This window comes from Tetranychus urticae, chromosome 1, assembly GCF_039701765.1.
Source record: "Tetranychus urticae isolate SD_2017Ah chromosome 1, NJAU_TeUrti_SD_1.0, whole genome shotgun sequence".
Taxonomy (NCBI): domain Eukaryota; kingdom Metazoa; phylum Arthropoda; class Arachnida; order Trombidiformes; family Tetranychidae; genus Tetranychus; species Tetranychus urticae.
This window is the reverse complement of record NC_142958.1, coordinates 11,550,580-11,573,189: the sequence shown is the minus strand read 5'-3', so window position 1 is coordinate 11,573,189 and position 22,610 is coordinate 11,550,580. Positions and strand designations below refer to the sequence as shown.

General features: G+C 31.0%; 5 protein-coding genes and 2 long non-coding RNA genes across 10 annotated transcripts; 4 read left to right on the top strand and 3 right to left on the bottom strand.

The window, feature by feature from the left end:
* The first annotated feature begins 2,051 nt into the window (after nucleotides 1-2,051).
* On the top strand, nucleotides 2,052-2,758 carry LOC107361284 (uncharacterized). The gene is made up of 2 exons (XM_015928074.3): nucleotides 2,052-2,153; nucleotides 2,230-2,758. Exons 1-2 carry the CDS (start codon nucleotides 2,120-2,122, stop codon nucleotides 2,529-2,531), a joined length of 336 nt encoding a protein of 111 aa, XP_015783560.1. The 5' UTR covers nucleotides 2,052-2,119; the 3' UTR covers nucleotides 2,532-2,758.
* A 380-nt stretch (nucleotides 2,759-3,138) lies between these two features.
* On the bottom strand, nucleotides 3,139-4,737 carry LOC112538715 (uncharacterized). Its single transcript, XR_003082024.2, has 2 exons — nucleotides 4,552-4,737; nucleotides 3,139-4,296 (listed from the first exon to the last, which is right to left on the bottom strand). It is a non-coding gene; the product is annotated as an uncharacterized LOC112538715 (long non-coding RNA).
* A 107-nt stretch (nucleotides 4,738-4,844) lies between these two features.
* On the top strand, nucleotides 4,845-17,313 carry LOC107361282 (trypsin-1). Of its 2 annotated transcripts, XM_015928072.3 has the most exons (8): nucleotides 4,845-4,976; nucleotides 5,146-6,021; nucleotides 9,374-9,610; nucleotides 10,538-10,614; nucleotides 13,777-13,862; nucleotides 14,411-14,691; nucleotides 15,991-16,148; nucleotides 16,347-17,313. In XM_015928072.3, the coding sequence occupies exons 2-8, from the start codon at nucleotides 5,880-5,882 to the stop codon at nucleotides 16,512-16,514; spliced, it is 1,149 nt and encodes a 382-aa protein (XP_015783558.1). In that variant the 5' UTR covers nucleotides 4,845-4,976; nucleotides 5,146-5,879; the 3' UTR covers nucleotides 16,515-17,313. The 2 variants fall into 2 exon arrangements, with proteins under 2 accessions (XP_015783558.1, XP_089122803.1); XM_089266677.1 differs by lacking the exon at nucleotides 4,845-4,976 and having other exon boundaries at nucleotides 5,000-6,021.
* On the bottom strand, nucleotides 8,095-13,018 carry LOC107361285 (uncharacterized). Of its 3 annotated transcripts, XR_001568494.3 has the most exons (8): nucleotides 12,889-13,018; nucleotides 12,586-12,772; nucleotides 12,237-12,464; nucleotides 11,445-12,128; nucleotides 10,751-11,223; nucleotides 10,356-10,639; nucleotides 9,935-10,130; nucleotides 8,095-9,727 (listed from the first exon to the last, which is right to left on the bottom strand). It is a non-coding gene; the product is annotated as an uncharacterized LOC107361285 (long non-coding RNA). The 3 variants fall into 3 exon arrangements; XR_016198106.1 differs by lacking the exon at nucleotides 12,889-13,018 and having other exon boundaries at nucleotides 12,586-12,829; XR_016198107.1 differs by lacking the exon at nucleotides 12,889-13,018 and having other exon boundaries at nucleotides 8,416-9,727; nucleotides 9,993-10,130; nucleotides 12,586-12,829.
* Nucleotides 17,314-18,374: 1,061 nt separating the features above from the next.
* Nucleotides 18,375-19,058, top strand: LOC107361427 (uncharacterized). The gene is made up of 2 exons (XM_015928258.2): nucleotides 18,375-18,502; nucleotides 18,602-19,058. The coding sequence occupies exons 1-2, from the start codon at nucleotides 18,480-18,482 to the stop codon at nucleotides 18,885-18,887; spliced, it is 309 nt and encodes a 102-aa protein (XP_015783744.1). The 5' UTR covers nucleotides 18,375-18,479; the 3' UTR covers nucleotides 18,888-19,058.
* LOC107361426 (uncharacterized) lies at nucleotides 19,001-20,577 on the bottom strand. Its single transcript, XM_015928257.3, has 5 exons — nucleotides 20,388-20,577; nucleotides 20,217-20,291; nucleotides 19,760-20,150; nucleotides 19,559-19,705; nucleotides 19,001-19,468 (listed from the first exon to the last, which is right to left on the bottom strand). Exons 1-5 carry the CDS (start codon nucleotides 20,474-20,476, stop codon nucleotides 19,295-19,297), a joined length of 876 nt encoding a protein of 291 aa, XP_015783743.1. The 5' UTR covers nucleotides 20,477-20,577; the 3' UTR covers nucleotides 19,001-19,294.
* A 699-nt stretch (nucleotides 20,578-21,276) lies between these two features.
* LOC107361349 (AP-1 complex subunit sigma-2) lies at nucleotides 21,277-22,154 on the top strand. The gene is made up of 2 exons (XM_015928167.2): nucleotides 21,277-21,784; nucleotides 21,848-22,154. The coding sequence occupies exons 1-2, from the start codon at nucleotides 21,359-21,361 to the stop codon at nucleotides 21,893-21,895; spliced, it is 474 nt and encodes a 157-aa protein (XP_015783653.1). The 5' UTR covers nucleotides 21,277-21,358; the 3' UTR covers nucleotides 21,896-22,154.
* Nucleotides 22,155-22,610: the final 456 nt, after the last annotated feature.

The window sequence follows — 22,610 nt, the reverse complement described above, 5'->3', positions numbered from 1 at the left end:
ATTAGTCTTGCATGCAAATTGTTGCTTCTGGTTCAGTTTTGAAAACAAGGGATTTTATTATTATCAATTTACAAAATTTACATCCATTTACTGGAGTGAAATTAAAATTGATTGAAGATTTAAATGAATCTAAATGATTACGAGAAGGTAACAATTGTTGGAAACATTTTGGATGTTGATCCAACATAATATCTCGGTTAAACTTGTTTGTTTTGGGTTAACCACTTGTTTCGTCAAATGAGTTTAGTTAGAAAGGATTGGACTGAATTGATTTTAAATAGTTTAATATTTAATATGATGAAAAACCAGAACAATTAAAAATACACAATAAAGAGTATAATGTTACTTAGACGCCTCAAGTAATCTAAATGATAAATTATAAACTCCAAAAGGATAGTGTTGGATAAACAGAGTGAACCATTATTTTTAACCAATAATTCATGATTACAGCAAGAATAGAAGATTAGTTAAACCAGGAAATTTGATAATTTGAATAGCTTTTACACATAAACCTCTGGTAAAGATCTGGTTTGGTGTTTAAAAATGGGTTTACTCTAAACCTTTTCATCTGACTAAGAAATTTAGGTTTTTGAAAATAAACTTTACTATTGAAACGCAGGACGAATTGAAGGTTGAAAATTTAGAATCAAATTTAATCGATTTTCATGAATCTACAAGGAAAATATCAATTATCTGGAAAGTTCAAGAAAAAATCGGTCAAAACTAACACTAAACTCAATGAAATTATTTAAAGCAATGAAAGACTACTTAAATAGAAACCACTAGATGGCTGTAGCATCGATTTAATTTGATTCTTTTATTTACTTTTGATTACAATTAACATGTAAATTAGCGATTAAATGTTATCATTTAAAACGGGATGATCGATGAAAAAAATGAATGTCTATCAAAGTGGAAAGGATTTTTTTACATAATCAATTGAATAATGAATTAGCTTGGTAAGGTTAATAAACCTAGTTTCACTTGATTAAACTCATTAAATAACAATCCAAGTCAATTGTCTTTCAATTAATTTGTCTTAATTAACTGAATTGAAGATTTGCGATTTTTGAAACAAATTTAGTTACTAACAAGCGATCAAAAATTAACCAACCAACCAACCTTTCAATAATTTAAATATTTCAAATTTTCTTATGTTAACCAAGAGATCAGTGAAAAAAGGGCGAAATGTTATTGAGTTAAAAATCAAACTAATTAACATTAAGAAATTTTTAGCCTCAACTGTTTCAAATATAATTATGAATCTCTTTTTGAGTTGCTTCTGGAAAGAAGCTCATGAAAGTCTCAAGTGAATAATTTACTTGCAATGTTTATTAAAATTAAATAATGGGTTAAAGCTGTATGATAGCTTATAAAAATGTTATATTTAGTAGTTAACATAAATTATTGTTATTTTTGATAAATTTAAATTTAAGCATCAAACATATTATTTTACAATAATTATTATTACAATTAGCATCATTTTTCAATTTAAATAATCAAAAAAAGGTTAAAACGAAAATGGCGCCAAGTGAAATTGTTTCCTTTACCATCAATCTTATTACCATATGAACCGCGTTTAACCCAAAGAGTAATGGGTTACTTCTGCCGTTAACTATTTTTATTATTTATATTGTTAATAGTTTGGGTTTTTTATTAATTTTGTAACTTGTAAATGTAAATTAATCTGTAAACAATGTAAATTTAATTGTTGAACGGTGTTAAAGTGGCCAATTAACTGCCTGTTAAACCACAACCAGGCTAGCTGCTTGTTTTATGTTTATGCAAGCTTTCAAATAGGACAAAATTATGGGTAATTCCTGGTTCCATTTGGTATTTATTGTTGTTTACTTATCATATACGAAACATAAAATTGAAAACAGGTTAATATACCAATAACCTTATTCGTGATTCTGCAACCAAATTATTGTCCAGCCAATTGCCATGCCTCGATTGTATATTGTTTCTAGGTAAAATTAATATAACCAGAGTTGAACCTCTGTGTTTTTATATAAAAAGGATTGAATCAATTTGAGTTTCTATTCATCGATTCAAATCAACAACAACAGTAACTACAACTTTATACCTTTGTCTAATTAAACAATCTCAACAAACAAACATGTCTTCATACTTGACACTCATCGTATCTTTTGGTAAGTGCAACATTCACTCACTTATTCATTAACAGTATTTTAACCATTTTGTAACTTTTATTCATGTCACTTGTAGCCTTAATCTTGATGATCAACGTTATATCAGCTGATCCCATCAGTTCAACAACACCAGGACCAGTTGACCGTGAAGTTGTGCGTAAAACAATTTTGGATGATTTAAATGAAATGGAAAAGTTAGTCAACAAATTGGATGAATTGAAACAAACTGAACGACAAGAAAATGGACCTTTGGACACCGTTCAAGACATGATCAGTGACACAACCAATGGAATTAGGAAAGCCGCTTACCGTCTTCGCTACCAAGTATTTAGCATGTTTCAACGATCACCAATTTGTAATCCAATGAAATCTAACTAATCATCACAACAACTTACCTAATCACTACCATTTTCATTTATCCGTCCATTAACATCTTAAATTATAAATCGTTACATTCTTAATCTCAAGCCAATTGATTTTTCAATCTAAAACCCTGTTAAACCAACATTTAACTGCCTATTGATAACTTTAATTGTAATACTTTAATTTACTGAGTAAATTGCATCCAATATCAAAATAAAGACATTAAAATGTTGTGAAATAAACTCTTGTACATTCAACAACAATTACTGAAACCTGAACAAAATAGCAGTTGTAATGGCCACTGGAAGATGATGGTAACAACTATTATTATAATCGTTGATCATCATAATGTTCATTATAAGGCCAAGAATATCCGTAATAATATGTGGTTACGAAACGTTCAATAATTGAATAAATATTATGTTTCGTCTTTTTTTGTTTAAAATCAATTGTACCTGGTTGTACCTTGATTAACTGCAAATCCATCCAAATACAGTTTCACTAGTCATTGCGACTAAAAAAGGGTAGTTTGAAAGGGTAAGGTAATAAATAAGGTAACTCCATGATTTTCAAGAGAAAAGGTAAAATGAAAACATTTTCAACTATTTGGAGGAAAAAAATATTAGAAAAGGAATGACAAATCATTATTATTATAAAGCAACTGAAAATTGTATTTTTAAAGCGAAAAGAGCGCTTTTAAAACACACTTCAATCAGAGTAAATCACGAAAATAACTAACTACGTGACTATTGCTCTTTCTTTCACTCTATCATCATCATTTTCATCCTCATCCTTCTCCTTGAAAGGGAAAGGTAATCCTGTCTTAGAATAGCTTCACATTCAGATGATTATCCATCAATTTGGAGCGTTTTTCTTTCTCTTTCGTTCTCTCACTCATTACCATCATCATCACCATCTTTAAATGTTTTACCTTACTAATCCAATTTGAGGATTTCCCCTTGATCGTCATGTTGTTGGTGTTGGTGAAAGTGAGTTGAAAGGATGGAAAGGAGAGAAGTGAAGAGTTAGGAAGAAAGAGCATCAACCTGGTATGACAATTTTTGGATGTGTGTGTGTTTGGGTGAGGTGAGGATGAAGGGTAATATTGAGATGATAATAATGAGAATAGTGGAAACCCTAACTGAAGGTAAATTTAGGGTCATAACACTAGGGTCAGGGCGGGTTGTTGACTCTCTCCCTCTTCACTGTCACGGTAAGATTTATCTTTTTTTCACCTCCTTTCCCATCTTCATCTTGATCATCGCCATCATCCTCATCAGCGCCTTTTAGAGATGTCCACACCTTTTGAATCTACTTTTGCTGACCGTTTGTTGTTTTGTTTTCCGAAGCAACAATCTTAATCCGATCGCTGGACCGTTTCTATTATTATTTAGCATTGTTGCTGCTGCTGTTATTATTATGTCCTGTAATCACCACAATTTAACCTTATTAACTACATATACAAGATTCACATTACTATTCAATTGTGTATCTATTTTTTTGATTTGCCTGTAGCAGTAATAGTGGTAGTAGTTGTAATGGTAGTTCATGTTGATGTTATTCTTGATTATGGATGGATTTTGTTTCCTTGCCATGTTAACTGATTGTTATTGCAAAAATAGTAGTCTTGTTGATGTAATATAATAGCTGGTACAACATAATGGTCAGGATTATAATTGTAAACAGTGAACATGAATTTAATATAAAAAACAACGACGAAACTGGTAACAGCAATGAGATGAAATTAAATTTATAATTACGCCACCCAGCCAATTTGAAGCTAAAAGAAACAAACGAAATAAAAACAGAAACAAATTATTACAAACGACTTTACCTTATTTTAAATAAGAAAATGATGTAAATTCAATTCTGTTCATCATCCTGATTCAGCAAGATAAATAATAAATGTCATCAAGACAGTAATAGTGTTGGAATTGGACAATTTAGAAGATCATTTATGCATCAAACAACAGGTTTTTGTACAGAAAAAAACACAAAAAAAGCTCAACTACCATTTCTAGTGTGGTTTACTTACCTTTGTCAGCATTGGATTCACAAAATCATTCAATCAATTCTTAATGTGTCACTTTGGAATGTTTAATAATGTAGATCAATTGAGACGATGACATTAAATTAATGCCAATTGTTTTAATTAAAGTTGATTAGGAGGCAAGTTAAAGATAGATGAAAAAAGCTAATTGTTGGCTTCAATAGATGCAAATTTTTTGCTCCAATCAAAGGCCAAAAAGGTTGAAAAAAAGGTCTTAAGATGTCGCTCAAACCCGATTTATTTTTTGATTTCACCAACTATCGTAAGTTGGACTGGATGAGGATGAGGTAACATTAAGATGTTGTTTTTAATGTAGTTTAAGATGATGATGAAGATGAGAATGAAGAGGGTGGTAAATAGGGAGGAGGTTAAAGAGTAAAAGGAGGGAGAGTTTATCTCCGCCTTGGAAGGTGAGTTTACAATTGACGATTGATTCATGATTCGGGTTTAGCTTGGTGAACAAGCACCTTGATCAGTATTTTTTTATTATTATTGTTAGTTAATCAAATTGTTTTCCACTTTTTTTATCTTTGCAAATTCAATTAAAGCTTTTTTGCTGGTTCTTATTTCATTTACCAGGATTTAAATCATCAACAACATCCATTCACCAGCCATCCAAAGGAAAAGGTCAACAAGTCTTAGGCCTTCAACTCTACCCATAGTCAACTGTTACCAAACAGCCATAAGCAACTTTTCAAATTTCCTTTTTTCTAATCTTCTTCTTCTTTTTTCTGGTTCCTTTTGTTTCTTTGGATTAACGGATAAATCTTGTCATTAAATTGAATTATGAGTCTTGTACATTGTATTGGATTGTGTTCACTTTAAAATTAACCTTTTAGAATTGTGTTTTCTTCATTGACTTTCCATTACAATTTTTCTGCTTTTCACTTATCTTTATACAATGAAAGTCTCCATTGGAATTGGATTATCAGCCGCCATCTCTGGTTTTAGTTTACACTTTGTTCAATTTAATTGTGTCTCCTTTTGTTCCTATTGATTTGTCCCACACCAATGATGGATTAAATGCACCTGTGAATGATAACATTATTACTATCAAGAATTTTTTCTCCTCCATCTTGGGATCTATTAAATCCCATCAATTATTCATCATCTTCATCCTCATCGCCATCACCATCATCACTCTCATCCCTCTCATCATTGCCATCATTGCCATCATCAGCATCCTCATCGCCATCGACAACAATTAATTATACCATTAATTGTGATAATCGTTTAAAAGTAAAATACCATCCGATTGCTCGTACACCGAGTATCGAAACCTTTTTATAATTAATTTGTATTGTGATTAGGGAATGACTTCCCAGAGATCAATTGAAACCCGGAGTCCAGGGTTAATCAAATATAAAAATCAAAGGATCACCTTAAAACACTTATTGATAGTTGCATTTATTTTAAACCATATTGGACTAATACATGGAACCGAAACAGATCAAGGTAAGTCAAACATTTTTACCTTCAAAATCAGCTGTAAACAATTTTCTATTAGCTTCTAATTTAAGTTTAACAATTAGTTTTTACCATTCAACTTAATTATGTCTAATTCCTGGTTGACCCTAAAGCTGCTCAGCTATTTGCTTGTGCGTGTTCATTGATCACTTTTCAGATTGACTCTTCTTCATTCCCATCATCATCATCATCATCATCATCATCTTATGAGATTCAGTCAAGTCCGTCTTGGCCCAGATAAGATTCAACCTTGTTAACCTGATGTGGTGAAATGAATGAACATAACAAAGCAAGAAATAAGATGATGATGATGATAAAGGGAGTTAATCAAAGATGAGAATGGAAAAAGAGAAAAGAGAAAGAGCCAAAAATGGTAAATGAAGATGAAGATGATAAGAAGATGGTGTGTGATGATCAGGTGAACCTGAAAAGTGATGAAAAATAATTCGCATTTCATGAAAAATTATTGAGATTATTGTTGATACAAGTTGCCTGATTTTGTTTCAAACAATTTGTTCAATGTTTCCATGATTGATTGTTATAATAGTTGCCTTTTCATTTCAACTCTTGTCATTGATTGTTATCATTTTGATTGTTACCTTTTATCCAAATCATCATCATAGCCATCATTAAAAATAATCTGCAGATTTTAGCAGATTTGCTAACAATTTAAGCTTACGATGGTTTTTGTTTCAATTTTAATTCTTTTTTCGTTATTTTTCCTTTTCAACAATCAATTGATTAAAAGGTAATCATTTTTCTGAGCCATCCATTGAATAGATCAACTTTTACTTGATAAACCCTTCATGTTTGGCTTTGATCTGTAAATTGATACAAAAAAAGAAAGAAAACCAAAATTCTGTTCACGTCTTCAGTTAATGATGATTTAACATTAATCACTTAATTTGGTATTCTGTTATTCTGGTATTTTTACACCAACATCGACACTAATTGTAATTGTTAATTTTAGGAGTGGTTCATCGCATAACTTTTACCTTTACCCGTAATAATACCTTAAACCCATAAATAAAAATATAAATATCTAAAGTTAACAATATATTGAAAAAACTGGTTAAACCTTGTTTTTATTTTCATACCTGATCATTGTTTACATGAAAAGTGAAAAATTGATTGATTGATTGAGTTTAACCGATCAATGATGATAAATACAGAAAAACATTTTACTTTAAATTACCATTTGAAATGAATGCCATAATAACCAAATGGTAATGAAAAGGTTGTTCCGATTAAAGTTAGCAATTTTTAAATGTTAAACAATTGAAAGGCGATTTCGAGTCAATCAGGAATCACATTAAGGTCAATTAGGCTTGGTAAATTAACAATTAATCACAGTAAATTAGTGAAGAAAGCAATTTTCAAATGAGTCGCTGGTTTACCTTTTCATTTAGTTATCAAGTTGATTCCCAAATTTTACCTTCAATTCAATTGAAAACCCAAAACTGAACCCAATTATTTATTTATACATTTATTACGTTTTGATAATGAATATTATAAATGAAGATGATTATGCTGATGATTGTGATTATATTAATTGTTGATTTAGGCCTGAATAATAATGTCCATCGAATCGAATCGAAATGAAAACTAATAAGATTAACCGATTAACGGTGCTTATACTTTCAATCCTAATCATTGAACCATCAACTGATTGCTCTTTCCTTTCTCTTTATCATCGCTAAATCATCTCTAAATCATATCTTTTTTGTTCAACTCTAAACTCATTGCAATCAAGGTTGAAATGAGGTGAAAGGCACGAGCAACCGTTTTTTGTTGTTGTTACTGGTGTTTGCTGCTGTTTTTAGTGATCAACAGTCAACTTTCAATTGAGTTGATTGGCATAAAGAGAATCAAATAATGATAATAATAATAATCATAATCATAATGTTAATGACGATGATAAAAGGTGCAGAAGGAATTGAAATAATTAATAGTAATGTCTTTAAAGGTGCGTCCATTCATATTTTTGAAAATCAATCCAATCTTTCAATATTTTCAACACATTTATCAATCCAATTGAACAAATTTTTGCACTTTTATTGATTAATATTTAGCAAATTATTCAACAATTATTTCATCTTTATTTTGTTTTAAATAAAATGACATAAAATTTAATCTTAATCACAATTGGATTGTTATCCATTGTAACTGTTAACAGACAAATTGGACAAAAAGAAGACAAAATTTCATCTTAATATTTATTGTGTGTTCATTCAATGTTATGCTTTAGTTGTGAATCTTTTAATAGTGATTTTTGGTTAACTAATTTTGTGAGAATTGAAATGATTATTCTAGGTGAGAAGCATTTCAAGATATTCAATGGGTGACGATAAAAAGGTTCAATAATGGCTGACTAAGCTTCAATTTTTCTGGTTTGTCTCATTTTTTATGTCAAATTACTCAAGTGAAGATGACAGAGCAAAAAGGATTCAATTGAATCTCATCCGGATTCCCTGAATCAGTGTAAATTGAAATTGTTAACATTTTAAATATCATTACATTCAATCTTGATTAGTAAATGTTATTAAGCATATTTATATTGATTGGGAAAAATAGGAAAAGGATGAGGAATAACAAATAATGATTATAAGGATGATGAGGTTGATAGTGGCCTGGAAAGTCTTTAATTATCTTAATTATGTGGAGCATTTGTTATCCTGCTGTCAACAGGTAGCCCTGAAAAATTGGATCGACATTTCTCTTACTTTTCACCAGTCTTCTCTTTCTTTGACCGGGCTATTTAACCCAATTTTTCCCTTTCTTTTTTCACCATTTTTTATTTATTTTTGTTGCTTCTTTAATTTAGTCTATTAGTTTCCCTTGGCATCACTTGAAACATCATTAGTTAATTGTTTTTCAATGGTTCATTGATAAGTTACTTTACTTTTGCCACTGACGATTATTTTCATTTGTTCAGGTCACTTTAAACGCTATTATTATCATTATGTTCATTTATGAAAACACACTTATTGATTGATTGAATTATAACAATGATATGGCGATGATGGTTATGGTATTGGTCAGAAAATTTAAATATAATCCTTAATCAGTAAGCGTCCGTAACATCAAATCCATGAAGAGATGAACCAGAAATTGGATTAACCAGTTGAGTTGATATAAAATATGATTGTTTATGTTGATGGGTTTTGATTATAAATAACTGTGTTTGGTATAAATGTCATCTTAATGACCATCAAAAGAAAGATTAAACTCTGATTCTGAATTTGAGCTTTTCTGAATTCTGTTTACCAGCTGTTTCCATTTTTAACAATCATGATTTATCAATAACATTTTAACAACTAATTTAACTTTTCGTTAAAAGATGCAAATTTTGTGACAAAAGCTTTAGGTAATGTTGTCCGTTTACTGCCTTCAATGAGGATTGGAAGCCGGTTCAATCAAGGATGTGTTGGTGGAACTCGCTGTCAATTTTTCCTTTCATGTTGGATGTCCGGAGGTTCATTGGGATCTTCCTGTGGTCCACTTTATACTTGCTGTATAACTCCAAGTAGCCAAGATATTCAACCAGCCTTTTTTGGTCCAGTTGTCAATGATCCTTGTAAGTCCATCAGTTTAAGTTATTGATGCAAGTTTTTTGAAAAAACCCAAATTTTCTTCTAATGTTGCCAGGAAAAAGTTGCCATCCAAATTTAGGGGAATCGGTCTGAAACTGGTTCTAATTAAAATCAAAGCAATAGTTATTAATAAAAAAAAGTATCTGTTCTTATTAAATAAGACAATTGAATAGCTGACAAAGAATGAAAAGTAGTTGGAATTAAAAATGAAAACAATAAGATATTTAAATAACACAACATAAGGTTGATTGTTATTAATTTGAGTTTGTGCATGTGAAACAAGATAACAATTTGATTCTATTAATTACCATCATCAACGGGTAAAGAGACAAACGGTTATATTTTTATACGCAGAAGTAAACATACACATTGTTAGTGTTTGATTGAGTCCAAACGAAACGTTTTAAGTATAACCGTTCTGCAGTGATAACTGTAATCAACTAAGTTGACGAAGTTCGGAGTAAAGATGAGTAGAGATTAAAGAGCAGCCGAAAAAAACTCGATCTGAAAATAAGACAGAAATGAAAGAAAAAAGTTAGTTAAGAAATTGATATTTTCAAGTTTTCGCCAATTGATTGAGACACTTTGAAGTGTCTGAAGGAAAAAAATTGGTACAAAAAAGAAAGCGAGATTTTGTTGATTCCGGTCTCATCTTGAGCAAACTAAAAATCAGGGTAAATTGGGCCGGATTCACTAAATTTATCTTTCTTGAGCAATCATTGAATTTACCAATTGAACCAAAATACAGCAAGACTTGAGATATTAATCATAACTGGTGTAACTGATTTAAGCTTGAACCACTGGATCAAATTTTCCTTCTCTGACCATCTTTACCATGTTTATTTTTAACAGCCAATTATTAACGATAATTAACCTGGAAAAATTGTTTTCTTTTGGCTATTTTTTTACAGATTGTGGAAGAAGTGCAACCAGAATCAGCAGAATTGTTGGTGGCTCTGATGCATCGTTTGGTCAATTCCCGTGGCTGGTAATTAATGTTTATATTTATATCGCTATAATAGAAACAGCAATTAATAACTTGCTTGAATTTTGAATGGTTCACTTGATTGTTTAGTGTTGTCAATATTTAGAGAGTCGAACTAAAAAAACAGATTTAGACAAACATTTCGTTTTTTCTTTGATGGGTGAGGCTTTGACACTTTGTTTGTTTCCCCTGAAACGCATCCTGGCTGTGATCTTAATTTTTCTTCTCTTTATTTCTTTTCCATTCTTTCTTATCGTTTTTGTGGGCTTGTTGGCGCTCTTGTAATAGTGGTAGTAGCATGTAGTAGATGATGTTGTTCAATTATTTTGGGCAACTGTTGATGGTGAGAGTTAATTTGATTCCTTTGAACAATTAGATACATCAACAATCTGCCTCAAGCGTATCGAGAGAAGCACAAACATGAATCGCAAAAATGGACATTGACTGCCCATTAACGATCATAACCATTATAATCATTAAGATAATTCAGGTAATCTAAGAAATATCGGCCATTGATTATTATCATTTTGTGTTCATTCTCTATGTTAACAGTTTGATCAGTCCAATCAACAGTTAAATCAAGGTTTAGTTTTTAAATAGATATCCAGGTCACTTCAGGTTCCAATGAAAGTTTCAAGAAAGGAGAGAAAAATAAAAATTAAGAGTCTTTAAAGGTAAGAAAAAGGTATTTATATACTTTTTAAATATATCATTTAAAAGAGAAACAGAAGATAAAAAGAGAAGACGGAAAAACTAAGTCACAATATAATGTAAAATCATCTTCATCTTTCCTCTCATCTTCTTTTTTACTTTCTCTTCACATTACAACATACCTTGAAGAGCGAGAGGAATATATTGAGGTCACTTGGCGTATCAACCATGATTATTATCAACATTATAGTCATCATTATTATTGTTCCTATTATTTCCAAATTTATTATAATATTTTCTCCTATTGTTATAACTTTTTGGTAATAAAGTTGAGTTTCCAGTTGGATATTTACAGTGAGATGGCGATGAAAAGTTCAGGATCTTCTCAGTTAACGCTTTTCTTTACATCATGAACATCAATAATGTTTTCCCATCAAGATGATATGAATTAATAGACATAATCAAAAATGGTTGCTTCTTTCTTGAAACACACAATTGTACTGGAGAAGCAGTCAATTAGGATTTAAAGCCAAATATGATCTCCGTCTTGACATTGTTTCCAGCCTTCCTTTTGCTCATCCCAATCTCAATTTCCTCTCTCGTATTGTTTATCATCCTTAAAGGTGGAAAACTATTACAGTATTGGTCAGGGTTAAGTTAATTTTAGGTGTCGCCATCCCGAGCGTATTTAGTTTGTAGATGTAAGAAAAAAACAATGGAATAGTAAATTGGACCAAATAAAGCTTGATCTTGTTGGTACTTTCATTTACTCTTTACAGGGTAAAATGTCCGATTTTGTTAACTTGATCCTGGCTACTACTGAATTCCCTTTTATTCATTATGCATGATTTTCATGAGTACCGAGGCTATATTTATAAAGAGGAAGAAAAAAGAAGTTAATTGATGACCACTTGTTCAATATCAAGTTGAACAGTCGCCGACATTGATTATACACGCGAGTCGGTTTATCTTACCTTCTTTTCACATCTCGCTATCATTATCGTCTCAAAATTTATTTTCATTTTAGTCTTTTTTTATCCGTTCCTTACACCTTTATTTTGTCCTTTTCTTCTTTTCTTTAGTTTTGACCGGCATAACATTACAGCAAATTGTTCAATTATTCACTAAATTCTTTTGATTGTTGATAATCCATGAACATACCCAGTCTTTCTAGTCCTCCGAAAACCCTATAATTTTGATATCTTGAAAAAATGAGAAAATAGAGAATTATGTGAATGAATAACGGTGAAAAGTAGGAAGATACTGGAACAAAAGGGTTCAATAGCCACTATTAAATAAAAGAGTTGCAGTTTACACACTAACCTGAAAGATTATAAACCTTTTGTTGTTCACCAATATTTTTGTCTGAATCAAAATGGCCATTCTTTAAGTCAATAGATTAGCTTCTTCTTTGAAACAATCAATTAGCCTTTAATCTAAATCGATCAGCACGATACAGGAAGTAGATAAGTTTGAATATCAGTCAAAATTAAACTTGGTCACTTGGTAACTGTTTTAAGTTCACGAAACAAAGAAACAAGAACGAGAAAAAAAGGATTATAAGAAAAAAATAACTGTAATTGGATGATAGCGGCAGTGATAATGGTAAATGTATAGTCTGTTTACCAAATGTTGGCCTGTAAGGTCAAGGTGAAGGGATTAAAGGATAAAGTAATAAAAAACAGGAAAAGAAACACAATTCATCATGATGTTTTGATAAAGAAACATATTGATGAGCTGTTTGGTCATCTTTAACGATAAAGATACCGATAAAGATATCGATAATTTGACTTGATCATTGATCAGATAAAATCTTCATCAATTCAGATCGATCAAAAAATAAAGAATTTTTCGTTATCGATAATCTTTAAGCGGTTTTGATAGCTCAATCATGACACTTTACCATCTTTTGAATCTCTCACTTTTTTTATACACAAATTCCGAGTTTTGTTTCATCTGCATGAGAGTCCGATTACTTTAATTTTTTAAAAAATTGAAGCATTTGCATGCTCATGAAATGTCGGTTTTTCAAACAGCTTCGGTCGCATGTGAACTAATTTTCTTTAGATTATGGACTGACATAAGAAGTCGAATCAAACATAAGAATATTAGTCGCTGCTAAACTCACTGTCTCATTTTTTTCGTTGAGCTTCATACAATTTATTGTTCAGTTTCTCCATGGTATGAATATTGGATTATTTTTTGGCTTTCGATATTTTAAATTTCATCTTAATCAATTGACAATTTTTATTATTACTGAACAATCTTAATAATTTTCATAAAACAAGCTATTTAACAGAAGCTGTAACAATAAGAAAATGAACTAAAAAATCTGTTGAAATAGCTTAAACAGCCATTCTCAAGCCAATGTATAGACTTGCAAATCAAGCTGACTTATTCAATTCAAGCAATTTATTCTCGTCTATTGGATAAACAACAATTTTTTAGTGACACATTTAGCCTGATTAGGCCTAATTCACCACATATTAACTGTTCTTTTCATTCGTTTTTTAGGCCTTCGTTCAAGTTGGCGGTAGTCGATGTGGTGGAGCCTTGGTTGGACAAAGACATGTTGTCACTGCTGGACATTGTGTTGCACGGTTAGTTTATACTCAATTAATGTATGACACTCTTTCAGTGTCAATATCCTTAAGTGTTAATGTAATTTTCACAAACGTTTTTTTTTCATTTTTTTCTTCCCTCCGCCTTTCATTTTATGTACTCCGTAAATGCTGATCTCCTTTCACTCTTCTGGTTAACGCTTTCGCAAACAACTCATTGTCTTGATAAACTTGGTAAACATCTTCATCAACACCAACTCATCATCATTAACATTGTCATTATTGCTATCATTATTTCCATCATGATCATGATGATTATCACCATTGCATCATTAACATGAACACAATAACAAACATCAAATATGACCGGAATGTCCCATTTGTTTAACCGTTTACCACAATTAACTCTTAACCACTTTTCTTTACCACTTGGCAAAATCATTTGGTCAACCGGATTCTGTTGCCTCCATTTCTCATGTGCTTATTTGTGTACATCAACAATACTATCATTTTTTTATCATTTCCCAATTGTTTAACAATGGTCATCAATCTTGGCTAACAATGATTTTAAATCAATCGACTTGAAGATCTCAACAAAGTCCAACAAGTATTAGAGTAACCCTGGGTGATTATGTACTTCACTCTGATATTGAAAGTTTACCTCATGAAATATTTACTGTGACCGATGTCAGGTTACATCCAAATTTCCGCTTCACTCCTCAAGCAGATAGGTATGATGTGGCGGTACTTGTATTAGATCGGCCAGTCCAGTACCGGGATAACATAAAGCCAATCTGTTTACCTCAGAAGGGTGCCAACTTTTTGGGTAGAGGAGCATTTGTTGCTGGTTGGGGAGCTTTGCAAGCAGGTAAGCTAAATGGGTTAAGATTTAGGATCTTTTCATACCAACATTTGCTTTTATTCAGTAAATCTAAATATATTCAAAAGTTGGTTCAGGTTTTTTTCCCTGTATCTCCTGTTGACTAAAAGAGGGACCAAGTTTGTTGAATTTTTTGCTCAATATTGTTTAATATTTAGTCTAATTAATACACTTGTCAGATTGTCCAGTTAAAGCTATATTAAGTGGATTCACGTTGATCAACCAACCTTAAATTTTTTACTACACAGATGATGAGAGTAAAAACTAAGCTAATCTATTGTTGGATTAAGCTTCTCAACCAGAAATGTTGGATCCATGAAAAGTTGTTGATGATGAGAGGGATCATTTTTTTTTATATCAACAATCAACTGCATACGGCTAATTGAGGTCAGTGTCGTCATCAACATTTTGACCTCAATTAACGTGTAAAAAAATTCAGTAATTCTCACTATTTTTGATTGGTAAACTGTCAATAGAGTTGGACAGTTTTACTTATTTTGGATGTTAATAGATGATAAATTATCCAAAATAATAATTTACATTCAACTTAATTTTTGATTGCTTGTTTTTGGTTGCAATTAATTTTAACCAGTTAATAGTAAATAGGATGTAAAGGGAATTAAGAGCCAACATATTAATTTAATTGTTAGTATAAATATCATTAGTTATGTTACAAGGTTAAACACGCAATTTATTTTGAGTTGGTTAGGTATATTTTTACACTCAAAAATTAATCTACTTTTGTAATGCTCTTCAATTTATCGTTAACAGCTGATGGTGATGATTTAAGTGAAAATTAAAGGCCAACAAACAAGCTATTTAACCATCTCAACTGATTATTTCAAGATTTCCTATTGAATTGACAATGAAAATGAACTTGAAAGGCTTTGCTTTGAGTAATGTTTTTGCTCTTTTATTCAATAGGCATTACAATTAATTGTTGTTTCTTGGTTAATTTTGAAAATAAGTTTTGTCCTTTTCAAAGCTCTGAATAGTAAAGCTTATTTAGCTGATCATTTGATTCAAAGTGTTCATTCAAATATACAATTTCGCCTTTTTTCATTACAATAACCAAGTTAAATCATTGAATGTTATGCCCTTTTCGCTCGTCTTTTGACCTGATTGTTGTCCATTTAAGCTGCCAATTATTTAACCTGTTTGTTTATGCTTGTAATCATTCTTCTGTCTACTGATTTTCTTGTGATGACTTAACTTTTGCTTTCAACCCATTGATTTTAATTCATTAATTCATTTCTTTTTTTTCGTTCTCTTTTTGTTCCCAATTAGGATCCAAGCTTCGACCCAAGGTATTACAACATGTCAACGTTCCAGTGATTGACAATAATGTCTGTGAGGTTTGGCACAGACGTCGAGGTATCAACATACGGATTCACGACGAGATGATGTGTGCAGGTTACGAGTTTGGTGGACGCGATGCTTGCCAGGTAATTGCTTGATTTAATTTGCCATTTTCATTGAATTAGCCAAATTGCTATTTTGAAACCTTCTTTTTTTCTCTCACCTCTTTATCCTGCTTTTCTGGATTCATTTCAAGTTGGGAATCACTTAAAAAGCTTAATCAAATTAAATCAACCAAATTGTTTAACCTTTAATTTTTTTTTCTTCTTTTTTTGTATCTTTAGGGTGACTCAGGTGGACCTTTGATGCTTAATGAATATGGAGTTTGGTATTTGATTGGAATTGTATCTGCAGGTTATTCATGTGCCAAACAGTATCAGCCAGGTATATACCATCGGGTCAGTAGCTCATCAGACTGGATCTCAGCTAACATCTATCAAGGCAAAAAGTGAAATGGAGAGTTTAAAGATTAATGAACAGCAACAATTAAAGGATTATCATTTTAATAACACCTGATTGGATGATGATCATGATTGAAACAAGAAGGAAAATTTATTGTTACTTTTGAACCAACCAGATAAAACAACTTGAAACAAGCATGCAACAACCAGAATCATTAGGCTACCTTTTATACGAAGGATTTCAGGCTTGGATACATTTATGCTATCAAAATTTTCCTCACTGGACCAACAATGCCCAAAACAAAAGTAGCACCATTGATGGAAACCAAAACTAAACAAGAAAAAGATTCTACATCGTCGCTCTTTTACTTCGTTTCTTCCTCTGTTGTTGTCTTTTATTTGATATTAGCGAAAGGACCACCATTAATCATCTCCGCTGACGACATGGAGAGCGATTTAACTTTGACAAATCGCAATTTCCATCCATCAACGACAACCATTATTGTTAACAAATCAACTCTGTAAATCACATGTCTCCATGTATCTACATGTTTAAATTATGAATTGAGTTTCTATTCCTCATTACCCTTTCCAATTCTCATCCTTTCGAGACTCTTTTTTGTTTCCTTTTCAATCCTCATGTTCCTTAATCTCACCCTTTTCCTCAAGGAACCAAATTTAGTTTGTAAATAGAATCCGTATTCTTAGGTAATTAATTTTTGATAATCCATTGTGATAATCTTGATAACTTGTTTTCCCAAAAATTCAACTGTCACCTTGATTTTGTGAACAAACAAAATAAAATGTTCAATAGGATGATGTTTTCATCCGCAGTTGTATTACTTGTAAATGTCAATCTGTATTTCTGTTATAATTGTTGAGCTGATAGTTGATTTGAGGATTAAGATTAACTGAAAATCCTGGTAAAGTCTAAAAAATTAGTCTTGAAAATTTAATCTTCAAGAATTAATGTGTCATTCATATTTGAAAGGAGAACCATGAAAACAAGCTTTTAACCTGCCAATTTATAATGAATGATTTGCATACAGTATCAATCATTTCATCATTATTTATATTGTATTATTATTGTTGTATTGCTATTAACGTTAGTTGATTGAACTATAGCTTTAGACCTTATCATTCATTATGAGTGAAAATATAATCTAAAAATAAAATAAGAATGATAATTATTCATTTCCATTACCTATTCTTATCCTCCTTTAGTATTGTTGACTTTTATATAAAGATGGGCTCACAAAAGTTATTAATTTTAATGCGTAACAAACCAAATCAAATAGATGAATCAATGAATTTACTTGATTTTTTAGAAGAAAATTTCACCTTATTTTTGATCTTAATTTCAATCTATTTCATGGCTGTTCAGATGGTCCAATAAGAAATTAAAAAAGCAATATTGAATAACAATAAATGGGACGAGCAATGATCATTATTCAATCTGATTGAGGCAAGGTAAACATTTGAATAGTAGATTAATCTGATTTCACTTTGATATTTGGTCTACAGAAATGTAAAATGGAACCATTTAAATGTAGATTAATAACTTGAACTCAAAATAGAGAGTGATAAATTTAGTTTGAATATAATGATGATCAACTATGTTTAACTGCAAGTTGTTTATGAATAGAGATTCAGAGCACATAAAATATCAGTTTAAAGGCGATCCAGGTGAAAGTCGTGTGATCTCATCGGTTCGAGTATAGATGGTATCATATTTGCATTGCTAATTCAAGTATAATCATCTGTATTTAATGGTAATTTTACTAAATTGCGAAATTATTGAAATGTACCGAAAAATTAACGTTCATATATTAGTTATTTCTTGTACTCTCAGATGGCGTACATTATCATCATCTGATTCGTGAATATGTGTGAGATTTAGTCAATGTGATTAACGTCCTTAAACAACCTTTACACCAAAATTTCTGTTGATTAATATCTTTTTTTTGTTTAATTTGTGCTTAATTCTTCTCCATTGTTCCAAATTTTAGGGACATCATGTTGCCCGGTCGTCTTTTCAGGTAAGTTCAATATTTTAAAGAGTCTGATTCTTGTAGATTAACTGTGATTGGTGTTTGATTAAATAACCTATCTTTTTGTTGCATTTCTTTTTTATTCAGGCTTGCTAAATCAATCCCAGCTCCAGTGAATCGTCGATTTTCCACTGCTGTAGCTCAACGTCTTGAGAAGCCTCCACTTCGTGGTCAACATCGTTATATATTGCAAAATGTTTTACTTTTGGCTTTTGCCGTTTCCTTTGCTTCTGGATATGCATTGAATACATTTTTCTGGATTCCAAGGAAAGAAAGAATGAACAAATTTTTTGATACTTACGATGACGAGAAACGGACTGAAGAATTGCTTGCTGGAGGAATCCTCGATTTAGCTATTGATGATGTTGATTAGATGTTTTATTCAATGTAATTATAAATGAAATGAAGAAATGAATTTCTTGTGTACCTTATCCTTTAAGATGTTAAGATCTTAACATGTAGTGAAATAATATGAACCAATTTAAATACTAAATTGAAAATTACTTTAATTTTTATCGAGAACCCATTAAACCGAAAAATCGAAGATTGCAGATTATATTCACTCAAAAAATACTAAAGATCATTGATAAGAATAAAGTATTGGCTTAGAAAGAGTATAAACATGAATAGAGTCCATTTTCTTGAATTCAACTCCGAAACTCTGTTCAGAGAATTCAACTTTTCACAAGTAAATAATTGAGATTGAATTTTGAGTATAGAAAATCTTAGCGAAACGATTATTTTAAGGTGTATATTTCCGTGCAATGATTTTTTCCATTTTCAAGATTTGGTCGCTGGTAATCTATTGACTAAATGTTGCATCCTTGAATGTGCTTGTTCCAATTTGTCCAGCAATTTATTTTCTTGGACAGTTCGATGCTCATCATATTCTGAGATTATTTTTAAAGCAGATAACCCGTTATTGAGTCGAGTGGGCTTAGTATCTCTGATAGGCTATTCAATAAAGAAAAATAAAATAAATGAATAAAAATTAGTTTTGCTTGGTGGTAAGAGTAATTATTGAAAAGTGTTGAAAATACTTACTTGAACTTCCAACAAAGTGGATGAACTTAGACAGTTGTGATCTAGTACACTTTTGAGGAATGCTTGATCAAGAGAAATTTTGGGAACTTCGAAGCGCTGCTTAGACACCTCACTTAAAATCTGGTTGATTTCAGTAACCGTTTTTTCCTATGAAAATTGGAGTAATTAGTCATCGAGTCAATATGGAATTTATCAACTTACAATTTCTTCCAAAATTAGGTCAAAATTTACTTCTTTACGTCTTTGTCTCGCATGGAAAACATTTACAGAGCCTTCAGAAAAGAAATTTTTGGCCGAAATTTCTTCACTAAAAAGTGAATCGACATCAACTTTGGGAATCTGATGCTTCGAAAAACTTTCACAGAACAACTTGATCATCTCTAGAGCTGAAGCCAGGGATTTAAACATAGTTTCTTTTGTTTTCATCAAATCAGTTTTCCGCGTTTCTTGCGACAATCGCTTTTCTTCTTGATGAACAGCAGACAATAAATTAGCTAAAGATTTTTCCAATTTGGTCAGCTCATTTTTGAGAGAGTCCCTCTTTTTTTTCTCGGCCATTAAACTGGAAGCTTCCTTGATGGCCTTATATTTACTATACACAAGATAAACAAAAACATTGTTAATTTCACAGCAGTAACACAGCGTAGCTAATACTGACCTTTTAGATTTGAAATTTTCATTCAACAGGCTGAACAATTTTATGTAGATGTGACCATTCTTAGATGTAATGAGACTTTTATAGAAAGATAAATGGAAATAATTAGAATAAATACAAGTTAACACTTACAAACATGTATTTTGATGAAACAAAAAAAAGAAATATTCTTACCGAGTAATGTCTTTTGGATTGACTTTGATATTGGCTGAAGGAAATTCCTCATGTATCCAGTTGCACACCTTAGATTCAAGGCCAGACATAGTTTCGAGTGTAAAATAAATAAACAATTGATTAAAAAAATAATAAACAAAATCGATGAATGAAAAGGTAAAATAAGTGGTTTAGCAAAAAAAGATTGGCGCGCTTTTATTGACATGTGATAGCTTAGTTGTTATGGAGATATGGTGATGCGTTGACGGAGATGAAAAAAACGTAAATGTAAACTTCTTATTAGTCGACACTCAACTAACTGATTAAAAAGGCAATAAAGTCGATTAAGGCTGACTATAGTGGAATTTAGTCGAATAGCGAGCAAAACAAGGTTAAGTGCTAACTACCGGCTAAGCGCAATTTTAGCACAAAATTAAAATTTTGGAGGCTCGTGGAAAATTTTAAAACATCTGGTCAACTGCAAGATGAATTATTATCAACTAGAATCGTAATACTGGTGCACTTATCAAATCACCATTAAAGTGAACAATAGTCGATATTAGCCTTCAATTTTGCTCCAAATTTCATTATAATATTATAATGAATGTGTTTTTTGTATTATTTGTTTCATTTGTTTTCGTCGGTTCATTTGTCAAAGTGAATTGTGAATCTGTAATTAAACTCAATGCCCTTTTAAATGATTAAAACTGTCGGGAGTCAAAATTTTCTCAAAGCTTTTGATCTGAACTTTATTATAAATTATAATTCAGTAAAGGTTGAGGCAATTTAAAAAGAAACTTGTAAATACATTTTTTATGTTTGAATTTGGTGGTAAGAAATTCGTAACCAGCAAGTAACCGGTTATTAGTAACTGGTTACTAACCAGACTAGCGTGTAACCAACGTATCTCTATACTTTTATGACACCTGTTTGTTTACAATTTAAGTGAAATCTGTTTAATTACTGTACTGGTGTTGGCATTTTTCTTTAAAATGCTCCATTTTATGCTGTTATTTAGCCGTCAAGGTAAACTTCGTCTACAAAAATGGTTTGTTCCCCACTCGGACAAAATGAAGAAGAAAATAACCCGAGAATTGATGACCAATACATTATCAAGAAAGGCCAAACATTGCAATTTTATTGAATGGAAAGATTTAAAAATTGTTTATAAACGTTATGCTAGCCTTTATTTTCTCTGTGGAATTGAACAGGGTGATAATGAGCTTATTTGCCTGGAATTGATTCATCGTTATGTTGAGCTACTGGATAAATATTTTGGCTCTGTCTGTGAATTAGACATAATATTTAACTTTGAGAAGGCTTACTTCATCCTTGATGAATTTTTGATTGGTGGTGAGGTTCACGAAACAAGCAAAAAATTGGTCCTCAAAGCTATCAGTAGCCAAGACATGATACAAGTAAGATTTTTATCATAACCAAATAGGTTCATCATTGCTAAACTTATTCTCATTTCATTTCAGGAGGAAGAGATTCCACAAGGTTTTTTTGAGGATCAAGGCTTAGGATGACTAGAACGGCCAAATTTTCACCATGCAAATAGATGAAAATTTTTGTGGAAGCCATCGTTTCACCAATCGATATTTTAACTAATTATTTTAATAATTTAATAGAAAGTATTGGATAAATCGAGTTTATCTTATTTGTTATTACATTCCAAATTTTCAGCAACGATTTCTGGAGATCTTAACATTATTGCTCTCTAACTGTATTTTTGATTTATGCTACTTTGGTTAGGTAGCATTATTTATTAAAAGATGTTTGATGATATATTATTTTTTACGATTAACTCAATTCTCGTCCAATATTCAATGTGTAATTACGAAGTTCAAACAAGTCAAATGAATATTTGCAACGAATAGGATTCAAAATTACTAAACTTATTCGTTATAGTTTATTTTTCGATCTAAAAGAGTTTAATTAATACAAAAATATTACTTGAATACATAGGTTACATAAATATTTAGGTTTTTTTGAACAATTTTGTTAAATTTGTTAAATATTTGAAAAAATGAATGAGTAATTCTTCTAAATTGTAATTTATTGAATTATGGGCAACTCTAATGTTCTTAACTTGAAACTTCTTCGCTGAATTAATTTACATTGTTATTACTTTAATTTGCCTGTGTTGCAATCATTAAAAGTGTGAATATCAATCTAATCATATTAAAAACGGTAAATCTAGAGAGATTGAAAAATAAATCTAATCCTATTAACATACAAATA

Bases quoted from the DNA above. Each gene is read 5' to 3' on its own strand.
- LOC107361426 (XM_015928257.3), bottom strand. From the start codon at position 20,476: ATGTCTGGCCTTGAATCTAAGGTGTGCAACTGGATACATGAGGAATTT. The intron at 20,292-20,387 runs GTAAGAATATTT...TTTCTATAAAAG, and splicing joins AATCCAAAAGACATTACTCG to TCTCATTACATCTAAGAATG. The intron at 20,151-20,216 runs GTCAGTATTAGC...TCTTGTGTATAG, and splicing joins GAAAATTTCAAATCTAAAAG to TAAATATAAGGCCATCAAGG.
- LOC107361349 (XM_015928167.2), top strand. From the start codon at position 21,359: ATGCTCCATTTTATGCTGTTATTTAGCCGTCAAGGTAAACTTCGTCTA. The intron at 21,785-21,847 runs GTAAGATTTTTA...ATTTCATTTCAG, and splicing joins GTAGCCAAGACATGATACAA to GAGGAAGAGATTCCACAAGG.
- LOC107361284 (XM_015928074.3), top strand. From the start codon at position 2,120: ATGTCTTCATACTTGACACTCATCGTATCTTTTG. The intron at 2,154-2,229 runs GTAAGTGCAACA...TGTCACTTGTAG, and splicing joins GACACTCATCGTATCTTTTG to CCTTAATCTTGATGATCAAC.
- LOC107361427 (XM_015928258.2), top strand. From the start codon at position 18,480: ATGTTGCCCGGTCGTCTTTTCAG. The intron at 18,503-18,601 runs GTAAGTTCAATA...TTTTTTATTCAG, and splicing joins TTGCCCGGTCGTCTTTTCAG to GCTTGCTAAATCAATCCCAG.
- LOC107361282 (XM_015928072.3), top strand. From the start codon at position 5,880: ATGACTTCCCAGAGATCAATTGAAACCCGGAGTCCAGGGTTAATCAAA. The intron at 9,611-10,537 runs GTAAGTCCATCA...ATTTTTTTACAG, and splicing joins TCCAGTTGTCAATGATCCTT to ATTGTGGAAGAAGTGCAACC. The intron at 13,863-14,410 runs GTTAGTTTATAC...ATCGACTTGAAG, and splicing joins GCTGGACATTGTGTTGCACG to ATCTCAACAAAGTCCAACAA.